General features: G+C 44.1%; 2 protein-coding genes across 3 annotated transcripts in view; one reads left to right on the top strand and one right to left on the bottom strand.

The window, feature by feature from the left end:
- Positions 1-12,308, top strand: part of LOC311035797 (cysteine-rich motor neuron 1 protein) — a 66,395-nt gene extending 54,087 nt beyond the window's left edge. Inside the window, exons 11-15 of one of the 2 annotated variants that reach the window (XM_084044252.1) lie at positions 144-359; positions 3,477-3,698; positions 6,236-6,364; positions 8,125-8,303; positions 8,878-12,308. In XM_084044252.1, coding sequence (XP_083900378.1) covers positions 144-359; positions 3,477-3,698; positions 6,236-6,364; positions 8,125-8,303; positions 8,878-9,078 — 947 coding nt within the window. In that variant the 3' untranslated portion in view covers positions 9,079-12,308. Of the gene's footprint in view, positions 1-143; positions 360-3,473; positions 3,699-6,235; positions 6,365-8,124; positions 8,304-8,877 lie in introns of both variants that reach the window. The other variant, XM_084044251.1, reaches the window with a different exon arrangement.
- Positions 12,309-13,160: 852 nt separating this feature from the next.
- The window catches only part of eif2ak4 (eukaryotic translation initiation factor 2 alpha kinase 4), a 51,587-nt gene continuing 46,334 nt past the window's right edge, over positions 13,161-18,413 (bottom strand). The window contains exons 38-39 of the mRNA XM_084045278.1: positions 16,307-16,422; positions 13,161-13,635 (exon numbers count right to left, since the gene is read on the bottom strand). Of these exons, the coding sequence (XP_083901404.1) occupies positions 13,578-13,635; positions 16,307-16,422 (174 nt within the window). The 3' untranslated portion in view covers positions 13,161-13,577. The remainder of the gene's footprint in view (positions 13,636-16,306; positions 16,423-18,413) is intronic.

The raw sequence follows: 18,413 nt of genomic DNA, 5'->3' as shown, positions 1-18,413 counted from the left end.
ACCTAAACATTTTACTTAAGTACAGTACTTGAGTAAATGTACATAGTTACTTTCCACCACTGGAACTACTGATTTAGAAGGCATTCGTAGAATTGGCCTCGTGGCTCTAAATGGGCTAATGCTATTCTATTGTGGTCTTGTAGATGAGTCAGGCAGTGGTCAGCCGGAGGGGATGGACCTGGTGGTCTGCCGAGCGCCCGGAGGGGAACTCTACGTGGAGGGGGAGACGTGGAACCTGGACGAGTGTACGCGCTGCACCTGCCGGAGGGGGCGCGTCCTGTGCGACACCGAAGTGTGTCCCCCTGCTCTCTGCCAGGCACCCATCAGGAACAAGGACACCTGTTGCCATGTCTGCCCAGGTACAGTAGGCTATAAACCTCCTTTTTTTTGGTTCATAAAAAGATATATCGGGCCTCGATTACCCCCGTTCGCTTTGACAGGGTTGATTTCCAGATCCTATCCAAAGCGGTTTGGGGCTAGTGGCTATCAACGTGGGTTTCCGGGGACCCCCAGGGGTCCTTGAGGGGGTTCTAGAAACCAACTAGACCCTTACAGGTCTCTTCCATTTATACAGTACACTCCCAGAGTTCAAATAATACGGGGAATTTACAGTGTAGATTTTGGGGGTCCCAGAGTCAGAGATAAAACTTCCTGAACAAAACGGGGGTCCGGGGCCTAATACATATCAAACTGGGGGTCCTTGTAATTAAAAAAAGAAAAGAAAAAAAGCCTGAGAAACACTGGTTTAGGGGCCATGAGTTAAGTCCTGTTGTGTCAGCCAGGGGTTGGGCTTGGCATGGCGATCACAGTAGCCAGAGTAGTGAGGTATATAACCCTGCCTTGGATCCGTTTATCAGCATGTGTTTTTTTGCAGGGTCCTGCGTGTTACACACTGTGCTGGACAGTTTTATGTCTGGCACACGGACTCATAAAGCAACCGGCCCAGACCGGTTGGGTTCACAAACAGTCATCATACTAGCGGATCCTAGTCCTCCTCCAGGCTGCGGCGGAACACGTGGACCGCACCTCGCCCCGCCCCGCCGGTCCCTACCAGAGAACCTAACTCTTAAAGGAGGAGTTCACCCCAAAAATTACTTATTTTCTATCAATTACACACCCCATGAAGCCTTGATTTCATGGATTTATTTTTGTTTTTGTGGCATTCCTAAGACAATAATTTGATGACCGTGTGTATTTCCGGTAGGAGACACAAATAATCTACTTTGTCTCCCCTACCGGATACATTAGCCGGTAGGAGAAAAATATAATTTTGGGGGTCCTTGACATGAAAAAGTGTGAGAACCACTGATATTATAGCCAAAAAAAAGATTTTAAAAGACATTTTAAGGATGCGTTCCCGGATTGAAAGGGTTAAGTCAGCCATTCCCAACATGTGGGCCGTCAGGTGTGTTGCAGGCGGGCCCCCCACATAATTAACAAAACCCACTGAGTGGAGTCCCTCAGGGCTCTACACTAGTGACTTTTCTGTTTACCCCAGGGTTATTTTTTGGGGGGGATGACGTCACTTCCGGTTCCGGATCGTTCTCTCGCAGTCATGGCATCATTCATAGGTTGGCGAAGAGCGCCCTCTAGCGTAATCACTAAAAACAATGGCAGGGAATTTTGTTAACCCATTTAGACCTGGAACGCACCTGTGTCACTTTTTGATTTGAGCTAAAAAGCATTATTTGACACTTTGGCTATTCAAAAATAGCAGACATACAAGCTCATAGCGCGGCCCCGAGTGCCGCGCTACGAGCTTGTAGATCTGCTATTTTTGAAAAATCATGAAAATGTGTGCAAATCTTTGAATAGATATATTTTAAAGCGAGTTTTCAAGTGGTGATCCAGACGAGCATGGGGACCACTGCTCTGACCCTCTTATTGCGGAACGCAAAAAGGTTCTCCTCGTTTCATCTGAGCCAATCTTCTTGTCACAAGAATGCACTTGCACGTAAATCTACGGCCTGAACTTGATTCACAAGTGCACTGAAATGCACTTGCAAGAAAGAAAAAAACAGGAAAAAAAACAAAAGAAAAACTCCCAAGCATGAGCCCCACAAATCAGAAATGCATGACTGCTCCTAAGAGCTGCTGCTTGGGAATGTCAGTCTGCCTTATCATTGCAGTGCCCCCCCCATCGCACACGCACACGCGCATGCACGCACACACACACACGCACAGATTGTCAGAGGTCAGCCTTTGATATATGCCTGGGCTCGGTCGCCAGGAATGTGGGAATAACACACATCTCAGTGACAGGCCCTATGATGTATGTGTACAGTTGTGTGTAGCACAGTGTGTGTGTGTGTGTGTGTGTGTGTGTGTGTGTGTGTGCACCAAGGCTTGGTCACGGGAAGGGCACTGATCTTTAGGCCCCTAGGGGGGGTCTGATGAGACGGAGCGATAAGGCCCAAGTCTGAAGCCGACAGCCACCAGGCCTTCTGTTTGTGTTTAACGTAACAGTAAACCGTCTTATCTCGGAACACAGCCCTAAAGGCCCAATAACCGTTGCGGATTAAGATGTTACACAGCGGGAGGAAGAGTGGGAGCCATGTTTCTTCCTCTCAGACAAAAGGGAAAGCATAAACTTGGCTCGTCAAGGTCCATTTGGCGAGCAGACGGTGAAGGGTGTCTGGGCTGCCACCACACTTTTAACTTCATTCTAATGGACCTTTCTTGAACGCGTTTTTGATGTAATTAACCACTTATATTTTTAGTTTTTTGTTTGGTTAATGTCTTTTTGAAGCTTACTCATGAAAATCCTGGTAGTTTCTTGCGCTCTGCATATCTCCAAAGCGTTGATATATATAGTTTTACAACTAAAATCTGGTTTTCATTCAAACTAGCATTCACTGAAAACAGGTTTGATGCAGGGCATGCAAATCAGAGGTGTGACATCACACACCTAACGGCAATCAGAGCCTTGCTAAACGCAGCATTAGTCAATCATGAGAACGTACTGTATGCTGGGACACTAAACAAACTCTCCCCATAACTCAACACCACTGTCAACAAGGAAGCGGATAGGCTTGGTGCATTCGGCGTGGACTCTCTGTGGATTACCCAAATTCTGGAGGATCAAACGTATGCACAATTAGAACAAGCAAGGATATACAGTACTAAATTATGTAAATCTGCTATTTTTAAATGGCCGAAATATATAGAGCTGAAGTGGTTTATGTTTGTTTTGTAATAATAATCTAAATCTGCAAAGTAACTAGTAACTAAAGCTGTGAAATAATTGTAGTGGAGTAAAAGTACAATATTTTCCTCTGAGATGTAGTGGAGTAGAAGTAAAAGTATTGAAAATTGGAAATACTGAAGAAAGTAAAAATACCTCAATATTGTTCTTAAGTACAGTACTTGAGTAAATGTACTTAATTAGTTTACACCACTGGTAATATTCATGAAATGTCCAAAATAGGATGAACGTGTGTTTAAGCGTATATTTTGTGTCTTTGTCATGGAAGCAGAGGAGAAGCTGAACCCCTTGTTGCCGGTGAACCCCGGCCAGCAGGAGTACTGCATCACCGGCGACGGAGACGTGCTGCTGGCCGGAGACTCGTGGAAGGCCAACGCGTGCACCAGCTGCACCTGCAACAACGGCACCATTCAATGCTTCTCCCAGCGCTGCCCTGCTGCCAACTGCAGGGTGCCCGTTCTACGCAAGGGCCAGTGCTGTCCACACTGTCTCGGTAAGTGTGTGTACGTGTGTGTGTGTGTGTGTGTGTGTGTTGGTAATTGAATTCGGTCTGGGTGGGTGTGTTTTGGTAAAGGGCTAAAGCCGCCTTACTGGAAATCACCTTTGCCAAAGAAAATGCCCCATAAGGCATACATTGTCACATTCCCCTTAGCTCTGTGTATTTATAAAAAATATAAGTATTTAAGAGATGCATATGCATGACAAACTGTAGCCCCCGCCCCCCAACTTTGTGGTTTTATATAACAGCTGCATATGCTAATATGGAGAACGATGAAAGCTGTGCAAAGCTCCCATATTTATTTATTATACATTAAAGCTTCAATCCGGCAAATATTTTAATGAATAAAATGTTATTTTAACCAATCTGTGTAGAAGAGTTGTGTTACTACAATTATAACAATCTGCAGTGGTCTACCAACTGATACATTTAGTGTAGGGTAGGCCAGTGGTTCTCAACCTGTGGGTAGGGACCCCCAGGGGGGTCCCCACATGATTTTAGGGGGGGTCCCCAGATGACATTAAAGTGACAATGTAAGGAGTTTTAACACCTTTTTAATACCAAAAAAAGGTAACAAACTATACTATAAAAACTGGTTCGAACATTGGCCAAACTGTCAAATAATATAAGAAAGAGGCAAAACAATTTAAAATAGCTGATCTACAAGCTACAATCTTGTAGATGGGTTGGCCACCTGCCGGTTGACATGTAGCACTGCCTGAAGGTCATGAGTGCAATACTTCCCCCGGGCCAAGCAGGGATTCCGTCGTGGAAGAGCGGTAGAGGTTTGGTCTTTCACGCGGGAGACCTTGAGTTGTAATCCCGGGGGCAGGACGTGAACCTTACGGATTGCAGCTTTAAAAAAAGACGTTTCTCTACTTAAGTAGAGAAACGCAGAGAAACTAAACAAGGCACAGTCTGTTGAGGGGAAAATACTCACTTTGAACGTTGCAAAAAAGGGGGCGTTGGGGCTGAGGATATTCTAGGTTGTTGGTCTGAATGACTAACTGTATGTGTGTGTGTGTGTGTGTGTGTGTGTGTGTGTGTGTGTGTGTGTGTGGGGAAGGCCTCATCAGAGCCAGCCACACTGGCGCTACATGGGCAAACACCGTCATTCAGTGCAACATTCCATGTGACATATACACAGTCCACACGGAGTGAAAACATTCCTCGTGCATCCGCACATTCAACACGTGTTTCCTGTCTCTGGCTGAATCGGCCCACGTCGCGCGCTCTCTGTACGGCGGGACGGCACAGGAAGGCAAAGCTCCCATGTCAGCTTTTCCTTTAGAGGAAAACCTCGGCATAGGCCGCCATTGTTCACCCTGATTTGTAGCGGTTGCACTGGGCCTTTTGTTTTGTTCATTTTGCCCCGTGGAAAACAAGCTTTTTTTTTGTTTTTTACGTAATGCCTTTACAAAGAGGTACGTCGGTTAAAGGAGCATTTTGCTTATTCTGTGTGGACGCAACTGACCATCACTGCTGATGGTCAGCGATAAAATACTCCACTGCGTACACCAGTGTTGATTTCATCGACTAAAACTGTGAAGAAAAATGTTCGTCGACTACCTTTTTTCACTGACGAAAACTAAATACAAACTAAATACAAACTAAATACAAACTAAATACAAACTAAATACAAACTAAAGCTATGATGACTAAAACCAAGACTAAATATATCGACAATTTTGTCAACAAATAAAGACTAAAATGTTAGGGAGGGACTAGGGGAGCAGAGATCCAGTAAAACTAAAAGACAAGTCATTTTATGTTCGGTTGCGCTCTGAAAATAGCAGATCTGCGACGCGTTGTGAGCTTGTAGATCGGCTATTTTCAGCATGCAAGTGTAAAATCAGTCATTACGACGCCATCACGGCCCACCAAAATACATTTTTGTTGACAAAATCAACTGTAGATTTAGTCGACTAAAATCATATGATAAAATTTGCTGTCAAAATTAACACTGCTGCGTACTATATTGACGAAGAAAGCAGAGCTCTCCTGCTCACAGACCCTAAAAGCCCTTGCACACAGAGTCCGATGAGATGTTATTTTAATTTGTCAATGAGTTAACACATTAAAAAAAAACAACACAGGAGACAAACGCACCGAAGCAGCCACTCATCGGAACAGCAATTTGGGAATAGGTGTCAAATAGGAGTCTTCATTTAACATTTAGTTTTTTTCATGTGAAAATTTGATTTTGTGTGCAAGGACCTTTGCCGACAGTGGCTGCCATGTACAAGCATGGACTGGACTAGAAATCCAGGCTAAACTAGTCTGTAGTTCTTCCGTCCGCCACAGTTGTCAAAATACGTCACTGAGCTGACAGAAGAAAAAGAGATTTCGCAGCATAACAACTCGAGCTGTTTGTCATGTTGCATTTATGTTGTATTCCTACTGCTAGATATAGCTGAGTGCTCCTTTAAAAAGGACTCAGGACACTCTCCATGATATTTGTTTATCTGTCGTATGGCTTGCATCACATCATTCTGTATGGGGTGACGTGACATTTTTGTTTGTTTGTCCAGAAATGACAACGACGTCAGTCCCCGTTATGGTGTCCACTAAAGCGCCCAAGACCAGCGCCGCCGTCACCACGGTGGAGAGCGTCGCGTGGATCACCACGGTCACTGTGCCGCCCGTCATCGCTGCTACAGGTGACAACCATCATGAACCTAACATAACCTAGCATAACTAGTCAGGGCTGAACATTCAGCAAACACAGCCAGTCTACAAGCTCACGATGTATCGCGCTGCGATACGTTGTGAGCTTGTAGAGCTGTAGCTCAGCTATGTTCGGCAAAGAGATTTGGTGTAGAGGGGGAAAAGGAGCGGACGAAGCATAGTGCCCTGGGAGTCAACTATGTATATAAGGTGTAAGTGGTTATTCAAACCCCTTCCACCTACATAGTGGTGGCCAATGAATCCACCCACACATGGTATTACTTTAGTCAACAGAAATTGAAAGATGTAGATACTTTTGTCAAGTAAATGACTGACAAACACCCAGAAACAAATATAAATTAAACTAAATTCCCTTGATGACAACATGAACAAAAAGCAAATCATGGATAAGTCCAGTTGAATTCATGCATTACAAGTTGACGTTTGGTAGCCCAAACAGGCCATATTGGTTTGTCCAGTGGTTTTGCACACTATTATGGCCACTACCATCTACCACTACCAACTGAAATTTGCCAGCACCAAATGCATTCTACAGTATACATGCCCATTGCCGACTCAGTGCATATGGTGATGAAATACGATCTACATTTTTACAAAATAAAAATGACACTGAATAGACCGAAAGCGCCCAGAGCTTTTAGTCGTAACTGAACTAGACAGAATCAAAGTGAAATTTTGGGGGGAAAAAATATGAATAGTACTATTAGTCACACTGTGGCAAAAAAGTAAGACGGGACTAAAATGCTTAAGTGGGTGTCAAAATGGGAACACTGATATACACTCTGCAAACACACTCCCCTCATTCAACCCACTCCTCCGCGACGTGCCCCTCCCTCCACCGAGCTGTGTAGTAATAACCCTGTAATCCGTGTTGCTTGGCGTCACTCTTCATACTCGCCATGCCAAAACCACTGTGAACCCAACGTGTTTACATTGGTGGGGGCTTAATATGTGGACAGTTTGATAAATGAGCTAAAAGCGCAGTGACACATGCTAAACTAAATTAATAATGATGATTAATGGCGGTGGCCCTAAACAATACCGGTTAGGGGGATTCCCAGCTTTTAATTATTCTCTGCGTGACGTAGTTAGTGCTGGGACGCTGGCCAGAAGCACACAGAGAATGATATAAAGTGCTGCTTTTCATTTAGATTGATCAGATTGGGGGGGGTGTGGAGTAATGGAAATATTGGATGGGGGGAGGGTGTTTAACCCATTAAGACCGGGAACGCATCCTGTGTCATTTTTAGATTTCTTTGGCTATTTGTAACTCAAATCTTCGCTTCTGGGGGTCCCTGGAACTTCATATTTTGAGATGGGGGTCCACGGCCAAATATAGATAATTTTGAGGGTCCTTGACATGAAAAGGTTTGAGAACCACTGATATTTTTATCGCAACATACGTTTTTTTTTTTTACTGTTAGGATTTAGAAGACATTTGTAGAATCCCCCAGAAGCAAAGATTTGAGTTACAAATGTTATATAAAAATAAATATATATTCAAATATTTGCACAAATGTTCAGGATTTTTCAAAAATAGCAGATCTACAAGCTCATAGCGCGGCACTCGGTGCCGCGTTATGAGCTTGTAGGTCTGCTATTTTTGAATAGCCCAAAGAAATCTTAAAATGACAGTTTCTTTCCCGGCCTAAATGGGTTAATTTATGTGGAGCTTGTTGGAGGGAGGGATCCTCTTACTGTAATATTGACGCATTCCGATTGTTTGCTATAGATGCTCCAGGCTTGGGCGAGAACTACCCGAGCCAAACAGAAATGGCCCTCATCTATCAGTCTGCAGCTTGGATTCTGGCCGGCCTTCTGCTCGCCATCGTCATCTTCCTGGTCATCGCGCTGCTCATCAACAAGAAGAAAAAGTGGGTGCAGATGTCCTGCTACAGCGCCCCCAAAAAGGTGAGATTTCTGTTTGTATGCCAAATGCCACCCTAAATTAACGCACGACTAGAAAATGCCCGAGTCTCATATACACACACACAAACACACACACACACAAAATCAGAATGAGTTCTACTTGACCATCTTCCCATGGTGGCCATTTTTCAAACTCGCTGGGGTTTCCCACCCTTTTGAGTGAGAATTAACGAAATGGCCACTGTGAGAATATGGTCAATAGTTTGTTCTCAAGTAGTCATTAAGTAAGCAGTACAGTTTCTCCCAACTTCAATCTTCCAGAAGCCCTTTCAACTGGATCAAAATGTGTGAGGTCTCATAAAAATCTGATTTTTTAGTTTTACAATTCCCCCATGAAATGACACCGGAGCGGCTGTGAAAAATGGTACTTTGTCACGTATTTTTATGGACAGTCAACTCCCTAACTAGGCAGTCACGTATTTTTTATGAACAGTCAACTCCCTAACTACGCAACACCGCAAACTAAACACGAAGCCGTAGGCCGTTGGCTGTCCAGGCCCGTTATGAAAGGGCTTTGAGTCTAAAAAACACATGTTTTTTTCCCCCCCTCCATTAGACTGTGATCCTGAAGAAGCACGTGAACAAGAACTCGGTTGTCTACATGGAGCCGTCCAAAGAGAACAAGTTCCAGAGCGTGAAGAACGACTGCGGCATCATTAACTTTTCCCCAGACATGAGCTCTCCTCCTCCCTGTGGGGAGAGGATGACCATCCCCAGAGCCAAGCTCAACCTGGCCAACGGCAGGGCACCGCGCTAACTCCCCCTTGTACCCCCCCCACCACCACCACCCCCCCCCCCAAAAAAACCCTGTGGAACAGACCAGCCCACCCAGCACCTCCAGCACCTACTCCATCTCTCGTTGACATATCCAAGGAGATCTATTAAACAATGCACTGTACCTTGGGTTAGAGCCTCCTACCCACCCGTCTCTCTGTGTGACAATGAGGGAGAAGTGGGGCGGGCAAGTGACCTCTGTTCCTTTTTACTCCATGTCTATATTAGTCTGTGTTTGGACCTTTACCATGGCCAGTGGGTGGAGTGTGTGGAGAAGCTGGTGGGACGTGGTGGACGGATGGACAGACAGACAGAGAAAGGACACGGCCTCTTGGGGCTCTGCTCTGCCAGAGAGACAAGACAGTGACACGGCTCTACTCTGCCAGAGACAAGCGTTTTTTTGACTGTGAACGTTGTTATATCATCATCATCGCTTATTACCGCCTTCTTGGAAACGGGAACTGATCAATAGGAATAATAAATACAAAAAAAAAGCTTTAGAATTTGGGGGTTTGGGGGGTCGTTAGGTTAAATGGTTGTAGTGTGGCTGCTGGACCGGTGAGCAAGCGAGGCAGCGCGTTGTGGATGTTAATTGTTGGGGAAAAGAAGGCCAGTTGAATTGTTTTTTTCCAGTCTGAGTAAATTGAGTTGGACAGAAGGCATTATAGCCAAACTAACATTTATCTTCAGAAGAGCCAGCAGACTTTTACAGACCCAAACCCCTGGCCTTATAATGTGTGGTTTCCATCTTAGCTTCTTTTTTTTTTGTATATTTCTACAGTATTCGTAATAGATGTAGTGTTGTTCTTGGACATCTCTTGTTATGGATGTCTCCATGGTGGCCGAATTGAAACTTTTCCTTTTTTTTTTTCTTTCTAACGCCAGTCTGAACCCTCCCCTCCCCCTGGTCAAGTGCAGGAAGGACAAGCTTCCTACAAGACCGCTGCAGCAAGTTTACCTTCACATGACCCCGAAGTCATTCCATTCAGAAATTTTCCTTCTTTAACCAACAGAACCACCACAGCAACTCGGAAAGGAAATACGCGGATTGTATTCTGTCTCTGCGATACTCTCTAGCAGCCTAATAGCCGTCGTCCCATCACTCATCCAAACTTGGCTTCTATACCGGATGGCACTGGCAGCATACTGTACTTCCATCATCTCACAAAGGCAGACTCTTATGTGGAAGTGGGGGTGATATTCATCTAGAGTGAAATGTTGTTTCATAGCGCTGCAGAGAAGACGAGACGGTGCCAGAGACCCGTTCTAACTGGACTTTATGAGGAATGTTCTTTGATAACAAGCCTCTCTGCATTAACTCCATCCAATGTGGAGTCACTGTTCCCACAGAATGTCAGCCGTGGTTAGAAATAATTTTCATTTTTTAAATGCCTTCATTCATTCACAGCCTTAATGTGTTCTCTTTGTCGACGTCATCATTAGTTCCATTTAACCACTTAAGCCCTGTATAATTTGTCGTACGACGAATTGTGGAAACAGCCAATCTACGAGCTCACAATGTTCGACTCGAGTTGTGAGCTCGCGGATGTGCCGTTCCAGAGTTTTGATTACTTTTATGATGACATGCCCAAAACAGGGACGCCAAGGGTTAAAGTGGTTAACGACTTGTATACTTATCCCAACATCAAGGAATCTAAGAAAAAATATAATATATTATTCACTCAGATGAACAAGATTACAAGCATATACAGTACGTTGTCACTGGTGGTTCAAGCTATCACCTTCAACCAGTAAATGATGTGAAATAGGAGCATGCTAATGAGCGTAAATAATGGTACACATTACAACGTCAGAGCATGTTAAAGAGACATAGCACTTTTCTTAGGAGCCAGTGTTTTTTTTGTTTTTTTTTGAAAGCCCGCTGTAGGATTCTTGGGGGGATCAAGGTCCTAATCTGAGATTTGATAGGCATATTAAACCTATTAGGACCCGAGGCCGATTCTACAAATGCCTTCTAAAAATCAGTCGTTCGAAATAAAGACTTTTTTTTTTAAAGGCTGAAAAAAATGGCAGATGTGCAAGCTCGCAGACGCGCCATGAGCTTGTATATCTGCTATTTTTTTAATAGCCAACGCAAAATGATCTAAAATGACGCGGATGCTTTCCCGGTTTTAATGGGTTAAGCACACGGAGAGATGTTAAACCATTCGAGAAAACAGGCTGTTCCAGCAAAGTCTCAGCTTCTGACCGATCTGATCAACATTAACCACTTAAACCATTGGGTGACCGGAGTCCCCCCCAATGGTTTGTACTCTGCCCCCTCCTTTTTCCCTCTACACCAAAATCTCTTTGCCCGAAAAATAGCTAAAAAGCTGGAAAAGCTCAGAGCTTTAGGTTTGGCCATTTTCAGCTGAATGATTTCCCACTGTGGGAACAGAACAAAGACACTAGGGTTCATGTGGTTAACCACCATGTGGTTAACCACATGAACCCTAGCATCCCTATTCTGTTTGTGTCATGGATGTGGCGAACATTCACCGAAAATATATGATCTACAAGCTCACACTGCATCACGGGGTGGCGCGTTGTGAGATTGTGGATCAGCAAAGAGATTTGGTGTAGAGGGGGGAAAAGTACAGACCCCTGGGGTACCACGGTCAACTAAGTATACTGTATAGGGTTTAAGTGGTTAAAAGAAGATGTGATGTGAAAAACGCGTTAGGGAATACAAAACCTGGTTCTACCGGAAGACATTTTGGATCAGATTTCTTAATTCTGTTGTCTCAACACAACGTTGTGATGCCGGAATCGGTTGGAGACCAATGTATTCTGAAGTTTAAGTAACTCGGTAGATTAATGTGTCTGTCTGTATCATGACCATGTGCTTTAAAATGAAGTGAAGAGGTGACTATAAAAGCTTACGCAGTTATGTGTTCTTCTATGTGTAAAGTAAAGCAAAGAACGGTAGTTTAAAATAGTAGGACAGAAGAGTACCTTATTTATTTTTTCACATAGCTTTATTTATTAATACTAAACTATAGTTTGAGATGTTTTTTTTGGCAAAAATGAACCTTGATAGCCAAAGCCGCTGTACATTTTAGATACTGTGTAAACCATTTACCATTTCTATCTGCTTTATTCTATACAAGCTTATTTATTTCAGTGTTGCAAACCTTGTAAATATGTTTCCTAGATGATGAACTGTAACATTTACACTTATTTTGAAAAATAAAATGTGTGAACCAAACCGGAGCCAGTTTAATGGGTCAAATCCCTCTCTAAGATAATCACTTGAGATTGGGCGTGTCGGTAGCTGACCGTCTCTACCACATATCACTTGAGATGCTATCGGTGGTTTTGAGGCTGCAACACACCATAAGGCAGACCCCGAGGATCACAAAACATCTGGTACTTTTCCTCGCACCGCTGATGGGAATCAACGTTCTCAGTTCTCGTCAAGGCTTATCGTTCTGTCCCGTTCGTCGGGGCCGTTCCCTTATCTGTGTTTTAACAAGCAGATGTCTTTGCGGGAGAAAGGAGGTGAGGTGTTCCTTTTAAAGCTTTGCTCTCCCGATCTGGAGTTGAGTCGATTACACAGACCTCTCATTCCAGCGTGTGGACCCATAAAAATTACAGAGTTAAAACTGTGAGCTTTGCAGCCCAGACAACCCCGGAAACCTGGCCTAATCCTCTGACTGTGCAGGTTTGTGCCATTGTTTCAACTTGTTCGTCAACCGCTTACCAATAAACTTCAAGGTGAAGGGAAGTCCCTCTGGAAAGATCAATAAAGTAACCACATGGACCCGTTCTTTTTTTTCCCAGGCCCTGGTTGTTGAGGCAGACGTCTCACTGCGAGCTCTGTTCCATGTATAGAGACTCCCAGTGAAAAGTAATAACATTTAATTTAGTCTGCTCAGAGGATCCAAACTTTAACGTCATTACATCATCGGTCTGGACTAATCAATAATTGGGGTCACGGGTGTGTATTTACAGTAATACGGATGATATCAAGCTCAGGGGGCTCAGCATTGGTCCAAAGGCCAGTGCTGTTAATGAATGCACCTATTGTCTTCAACACCGACACACAGCAAGGGAAAAGCTTGATCAAGGAAAAAAATAGCAATTTATTTCAGATATCCATCCCGTCACATTAAAAATGTCAAATTGTCGTAATGACACGTGATTTCGGTAGAAAGCCCTTTCTCCTTCAAAGCCAACAGTTATATTAAGGCAGTAAAAGTCCAGTAAACCTAGCAAAACCTACTTGGTATGAGGAGGAACACAAAACACTGGGAAACCTGTTTGGAACTGCTCAATGTAGATGCCGTTCAACACGGTGAAACAAAAAATGTATTATTTTTGTCTTTGGGGTAAAATAAATTATGAGGAATCTGATATCGTTCAAGTGTGTACCATTTCTCTTGGTGCTGAAAAGTGCTGCCAAAGAGACTTGGTGTTGGGTCTGGAGAACTGCTGGACGTGTGCTGGCCAGTCGGGTCCGGCTCCGGCTGGCCTCCGTGTTCAGATGAGGATCTTGTGGTAGTCGTCCTTGTAACTGTACAAGACCACCACGCTCACCCTGCAATCACACATGGAAGTCTGTCAGTCACCCTGTTTCAAAGAACACTTAACACTAATTTTGACAGCAAATTTTGATTTAGTTTTAGTCCTAGTCTTTTTCTTTTTGTTTAAGATTTATTTTTTGGGCTTTTATGCCTTTATTTATAGGACAGTAGTCTGACAGGAAATGGGGAAAGAGATGGGGAGTGACATGCAGCAAAGGCCGTCGGGCTCGGGACTCGAACCCGCGACGCAATGTCAGGCTACATTGAGCCTAGGTGCCTGGACCACTATGCCAGTTCTAGTCTTTTGAATAAAATTCCATTTAGTCATCTGAAATGTTTTACTTTTAGTCTAGTTTTAGTTGACTAAATATTATAAGATCTAAAAGCTCACAACGCGTCTCAGACGCTTGTCGATGTACAAGCTTTCTGAGCTTGTAGATCGACTATTTTCCGGAGTGTGAAACCTACGCGCAGCCAAGCATGAAATAACTTTTCTCCACTAGTTCCACCCTAACATTTTCATCTAGTTTTTATTTATTGACGAAATTGTCTGTAGATTTAGTCATAGTTTCAGTCATCATTTATGTTTTTCGACAGTGAAAAAAGGGAGTCGACGAACATTTTTCGTCATAGCTTTAGTCGACGAAATTAACACTGACTGAACACTTCCCACAAGTCTAGGAGGACGCTTGCCAGGGATCTCCCCTCAGATCGCTGCTGAATTCATCCAGCAGGATGCTGCCGTCTGCCGGTACCTTCCAGGTCACAGGTGTGATCCCTGCTAATAGCCACCAGCAAAAAGTGTGTCACTCAAAACAGAACCCTGCTCACTCATTACAAAACAGTTCTGGATGGACCCTACTATGAAATCTAAAAGGCAAAGTCAGCTGCTCTTGACCAATGTCATTAACATAGAGATCATCTTGAATCAATTTCTACCTAATTATAAAGGCCTGTACTGTGCCTTTTCCCCACATAAACAAGAGCGCTCAAATTGGTCTAGTTGTGTCCATTATCACCTGAATTATTGCCACTTTCCATTCTTAAAACGGGAGGAGGAGGGGAGATGGTGAGCTAGCTAGCAAGCGGCGAGTTATGAGCCTGTTTTTGAAGCTCCACATGAAAGCCTGCCTGCAGTAGTTTGGCTGAAGGGGGGAAGCTCGGTGATTGTGGGCCCCTCGGGATGCATTTGGTTTAATGGTCCTAAACCCTAACCCACACAGCCAGGTGACTGCCGTCTACCCTGACCTTTGGCCCCGCTCTCTGCCAGTGTTGCCCTACGTCCCCACGAAAACAAACAAAAACACATAAAAAACAAACCCAGCTGAATGTTTTCCACTGCTAGCCTTTGCCTCCGTGACGTTCATTTGACAGTAAACACTTCTCTCTCAATGGCGAACGGGACACGCAACACCGAGAGGGGAAATTAAAAACAACTGCTCTGGCGAAGGCCAGACACAAAGCTCCCATTGGAGCCGCAGGGAGTGGATTTCATTTCTTTTGTTGCCATCTCCATTCATGAAAGAAAAGAAAATCCATCAAATCCCCTTCACAGGGCTGGCTCTCTCTATGGGCATTCGCTATAGCGTCACAACACTGGAAGCCCGAGCAGAGGAGGAGGAGGAGGTGGTGATGGTGATGGTGGTGGTGGTGGTGGTGGTGGGGGGGGTTTAGCCTCCGCTTTGAAAGAGAGTGCTGCCTGGGAGCTTGGGAATATTATTAACAACTCCACCCATAACCACAGTGATGGCTAAACCCAAAATACTTAACCCCCGCCCCCCCCACCACTACCACACATACTTACCCCCCCCCCCCTACAAGTCAATCAACCAGGGGGTGTTAACCCATTAAGACCTGAAACCGATTCGACAAATGTCTTCTAAATCCCAACAGTAGTTCTGAAAAACGTATGTTTCTATATCAGTGGTGCACAAAAATGTTCATGTGAAGGACCCCCAAAATGATATTTGTCTGCGGACCCCCCATCTCAAAATATATTGTTCCAGGGACCCCCCCAGAAGCAAATTATTCTAAGATTTGCACACATTTTCACGATTTTTCAAAAATAGCAGAGGTACAAGCTCGTAGCGCGGCACTCGGTGCCGCGCTATGAGCTTGTAGATCTGCTATTTTTGAATAGCCCAAAGTGTAAAATAATGCTTTTTAGCTCAAATCAAAAAAATGACACAGATGCGTTCCAGGTCTGAAAGGGTTAAGAGCCAGACATCACAGAAAACCAAACGAGGCAAATCCTCACCCCAAGATTTCACCTCAGGAAATGGGATCACCTGAGGTTCTGATGTTCTGGGAGGCGGTAGTTATATCTCTTCAGTTCTTTTGGAACACCTGCGGGCGTGTGGACTTAGTCCAGGCTTTGGAGTGGCAGCTGCCCATAAAAGGAAGTCTGCCTTTTTTAAAGAGGAGGGGGGGGGGGGGGGGTATTTAATGTGTTCTACTGTTTGTTTGCCTCAGGTTTCATGATTTATTTCTTTTTTTTTTTTTATTAAAGAAAGGGCAAGTCAGGGCTTGACCTGTGGGCATGTGGGAACAGATAGAGACGAGAATAACGGGGTCTCCTCGCCAGTTCTACCAGGGGCACTCAGCACTGAGATGAAAGACCTACCTATCTTGTTTTGAACAGGGCTATTCCGCACCGCACAAAGACAGACATGGCACTCGTCGTACCTCTTAACGATTTTCAAGCGGTGGATCTCCTCGCAGATGGACTTGAGGTAGCGCTGTTTAGGGAGGCGAGACAGCAGATGCTGGACGCTGATGTTGAACTGCTCCTCGCTATCAAACTGGGGGAGAGATGAAGAGACAATGTCGCAGCATAAAAGGTCTTTGCACATCAAGTACACAATTTTTCGTATCTGGGATATGGACACTCTCCAAGGATATGGAGCTACAGTACATAGTACAAAAAAAACCCACATAAAATCAGCGCCGTTATGAAAACACAAAAAAAGACCGTAACCAGCTAGGCCCTATTTACAGCATTGGTTCTCCAAGTGGGTCCTTGAGGGGGTTCCAGGGGGTCCCCAGCAAAATGTGTTAATATAGCGTCACAATAATTTTAACCTTTTATACTTGGGCTATTCAAAAATAGCAGATCTACAAGCTCATGGCGCGCCACCGAGTGCCGCGCTATGAGCTTGTAGTAAAGCGGACATTTTGTAACTCAAATCTTTGCTTCTGGTAGTCCCTGGAACAAAATATTTTTAGATGGGGGTCCGTGGCCAAATACATATCATTTTGGGGGTCCTTGACATGAAAGAGTTTGAGAACCACTGATTTACAGTGCTCGTAAGACGACAAAGCTATTTTTGAAATCCCCCAAAAAGGCCTTCACCATAGTGTCTGACCTCAAACAAAGCACGGTATTATTCAGTGCCCTGTCAGACATTGTGGACCCCAAAGTCCCTCCAACCGCAATAAACGGCAATGGGTACAAAAGATTGATCTGGTGGCTTTGAACGTGTACACATAATACTATGTATATTATTGCCTGTCATGGCCGGTGGAGTGGTCGAGATGTAAAGCCGAGTTGCCTGGTCCCTTTGTGCTGGTGTGACTCGGGGTAATTAGCCAACATTTGGAGCAGGCTTTTCCTGTTGGCCTGGTTCTGACCCACTGTGTATTGTCATGGCGTTTTATACGCTGAAAGTGTTTTCTTTGACGCGTGCTGGTGGAAGGGGGCCGACTGTATAGGGAGCCCTTTCATTCGCAGAGGGGAGACCGCTGTTGCTTACATAACAGTGGTGTTAACCCGTTAAAACCGGGGAACGCAACGGTGTAACCACTTTAACCATTATTTTATAAAATGGGGCTATTCAAGAATAGCAGATATACAAGCTCGTAGCGCGGCACCGAGTGCCACGCTACGAGCTTGCTGATCTGCTATATTTTTTTTAGAAAGGTTTGGGCAAATCTTATATATATATTTTTTAAAGCAAACTTTTTTTAACTAAAATCTTTACTTCTGGGGATTCTACAAATGTCTTCTAAATCCTAACAGTAAAAAAAAAAGTATGTTGCTATATATATCAGTGGTTTTCAAGTACCCCCAAAATTATATGTATTTAGCCACGGACACCCCATCTCAAAATATTTTGTTCCAGGGACCCCCAGAAGCAAAGATTTGAGTTAAAAGTGTATTTGCACTCATTTTCACGATTCTTTCCCTCAAAAATAGCAGATCTACAACCGCACTACAAGCTTGTATATCTGCTATTTTTGAATAGCCCAAGACATCCTAAAATTAGACAGATGCGTTCCCGGTCTTAATGGGTTAAGATCATTTTTCTTCTTTCTTTATGGTTCCTCACACCATATGACTGACGTTACCTTTTCTTTTTTACCCACGCTGATGGAAACCAGGGTGTCTGCAGATACAGTCCAAGTCAGGAGTTTGGAATGTGAATTGTAACACGTCAAGGGTGTATATTTTATATTTTATTAACTGTGTCTGTCTGTATGTTAGGGATGGGGTTTCGAGTACACGTTCTGCCGTGTACATGAACATAAATCACTCTCCGTTTAGAACTGACTAACCTGAAGTTTTAAATAGCTTAAATTAGTAATATAAATTATTAAAATATTGCACTTGTAAATAATCTAGCAGTATTAGACGCTTGTTGTGTTTTTCTTTTTTAATCTTAAATCTTTATCCCACGATTTCGCAACCCATTTTTTCACCCAGTGCCTAAGTAATTCTGGGCGCTACACTCCCTCTACCAGCCTAGGGAGAGCCCAGAGCCGAGCTCATGCCTCCTTCAATGCATGAGAGCTA

The sequence above is a fragment of the Gymnoscopelus microlampas genome (genome assembly GCF_963454915.1).
Source record: "Gymnoscopelus microlampas genome assembly, chromosome: 20".
Lineage (NCBI taxonomy): Eukaryota > Metazoa > Chordata > Actinopteri > Myctophiformes > Myctophidae > Gymnoscopelus > Gymnoscopelus microlampas.
This window is presented reverse-complemented; position numbering and strand designations above follow the sequence as displayed.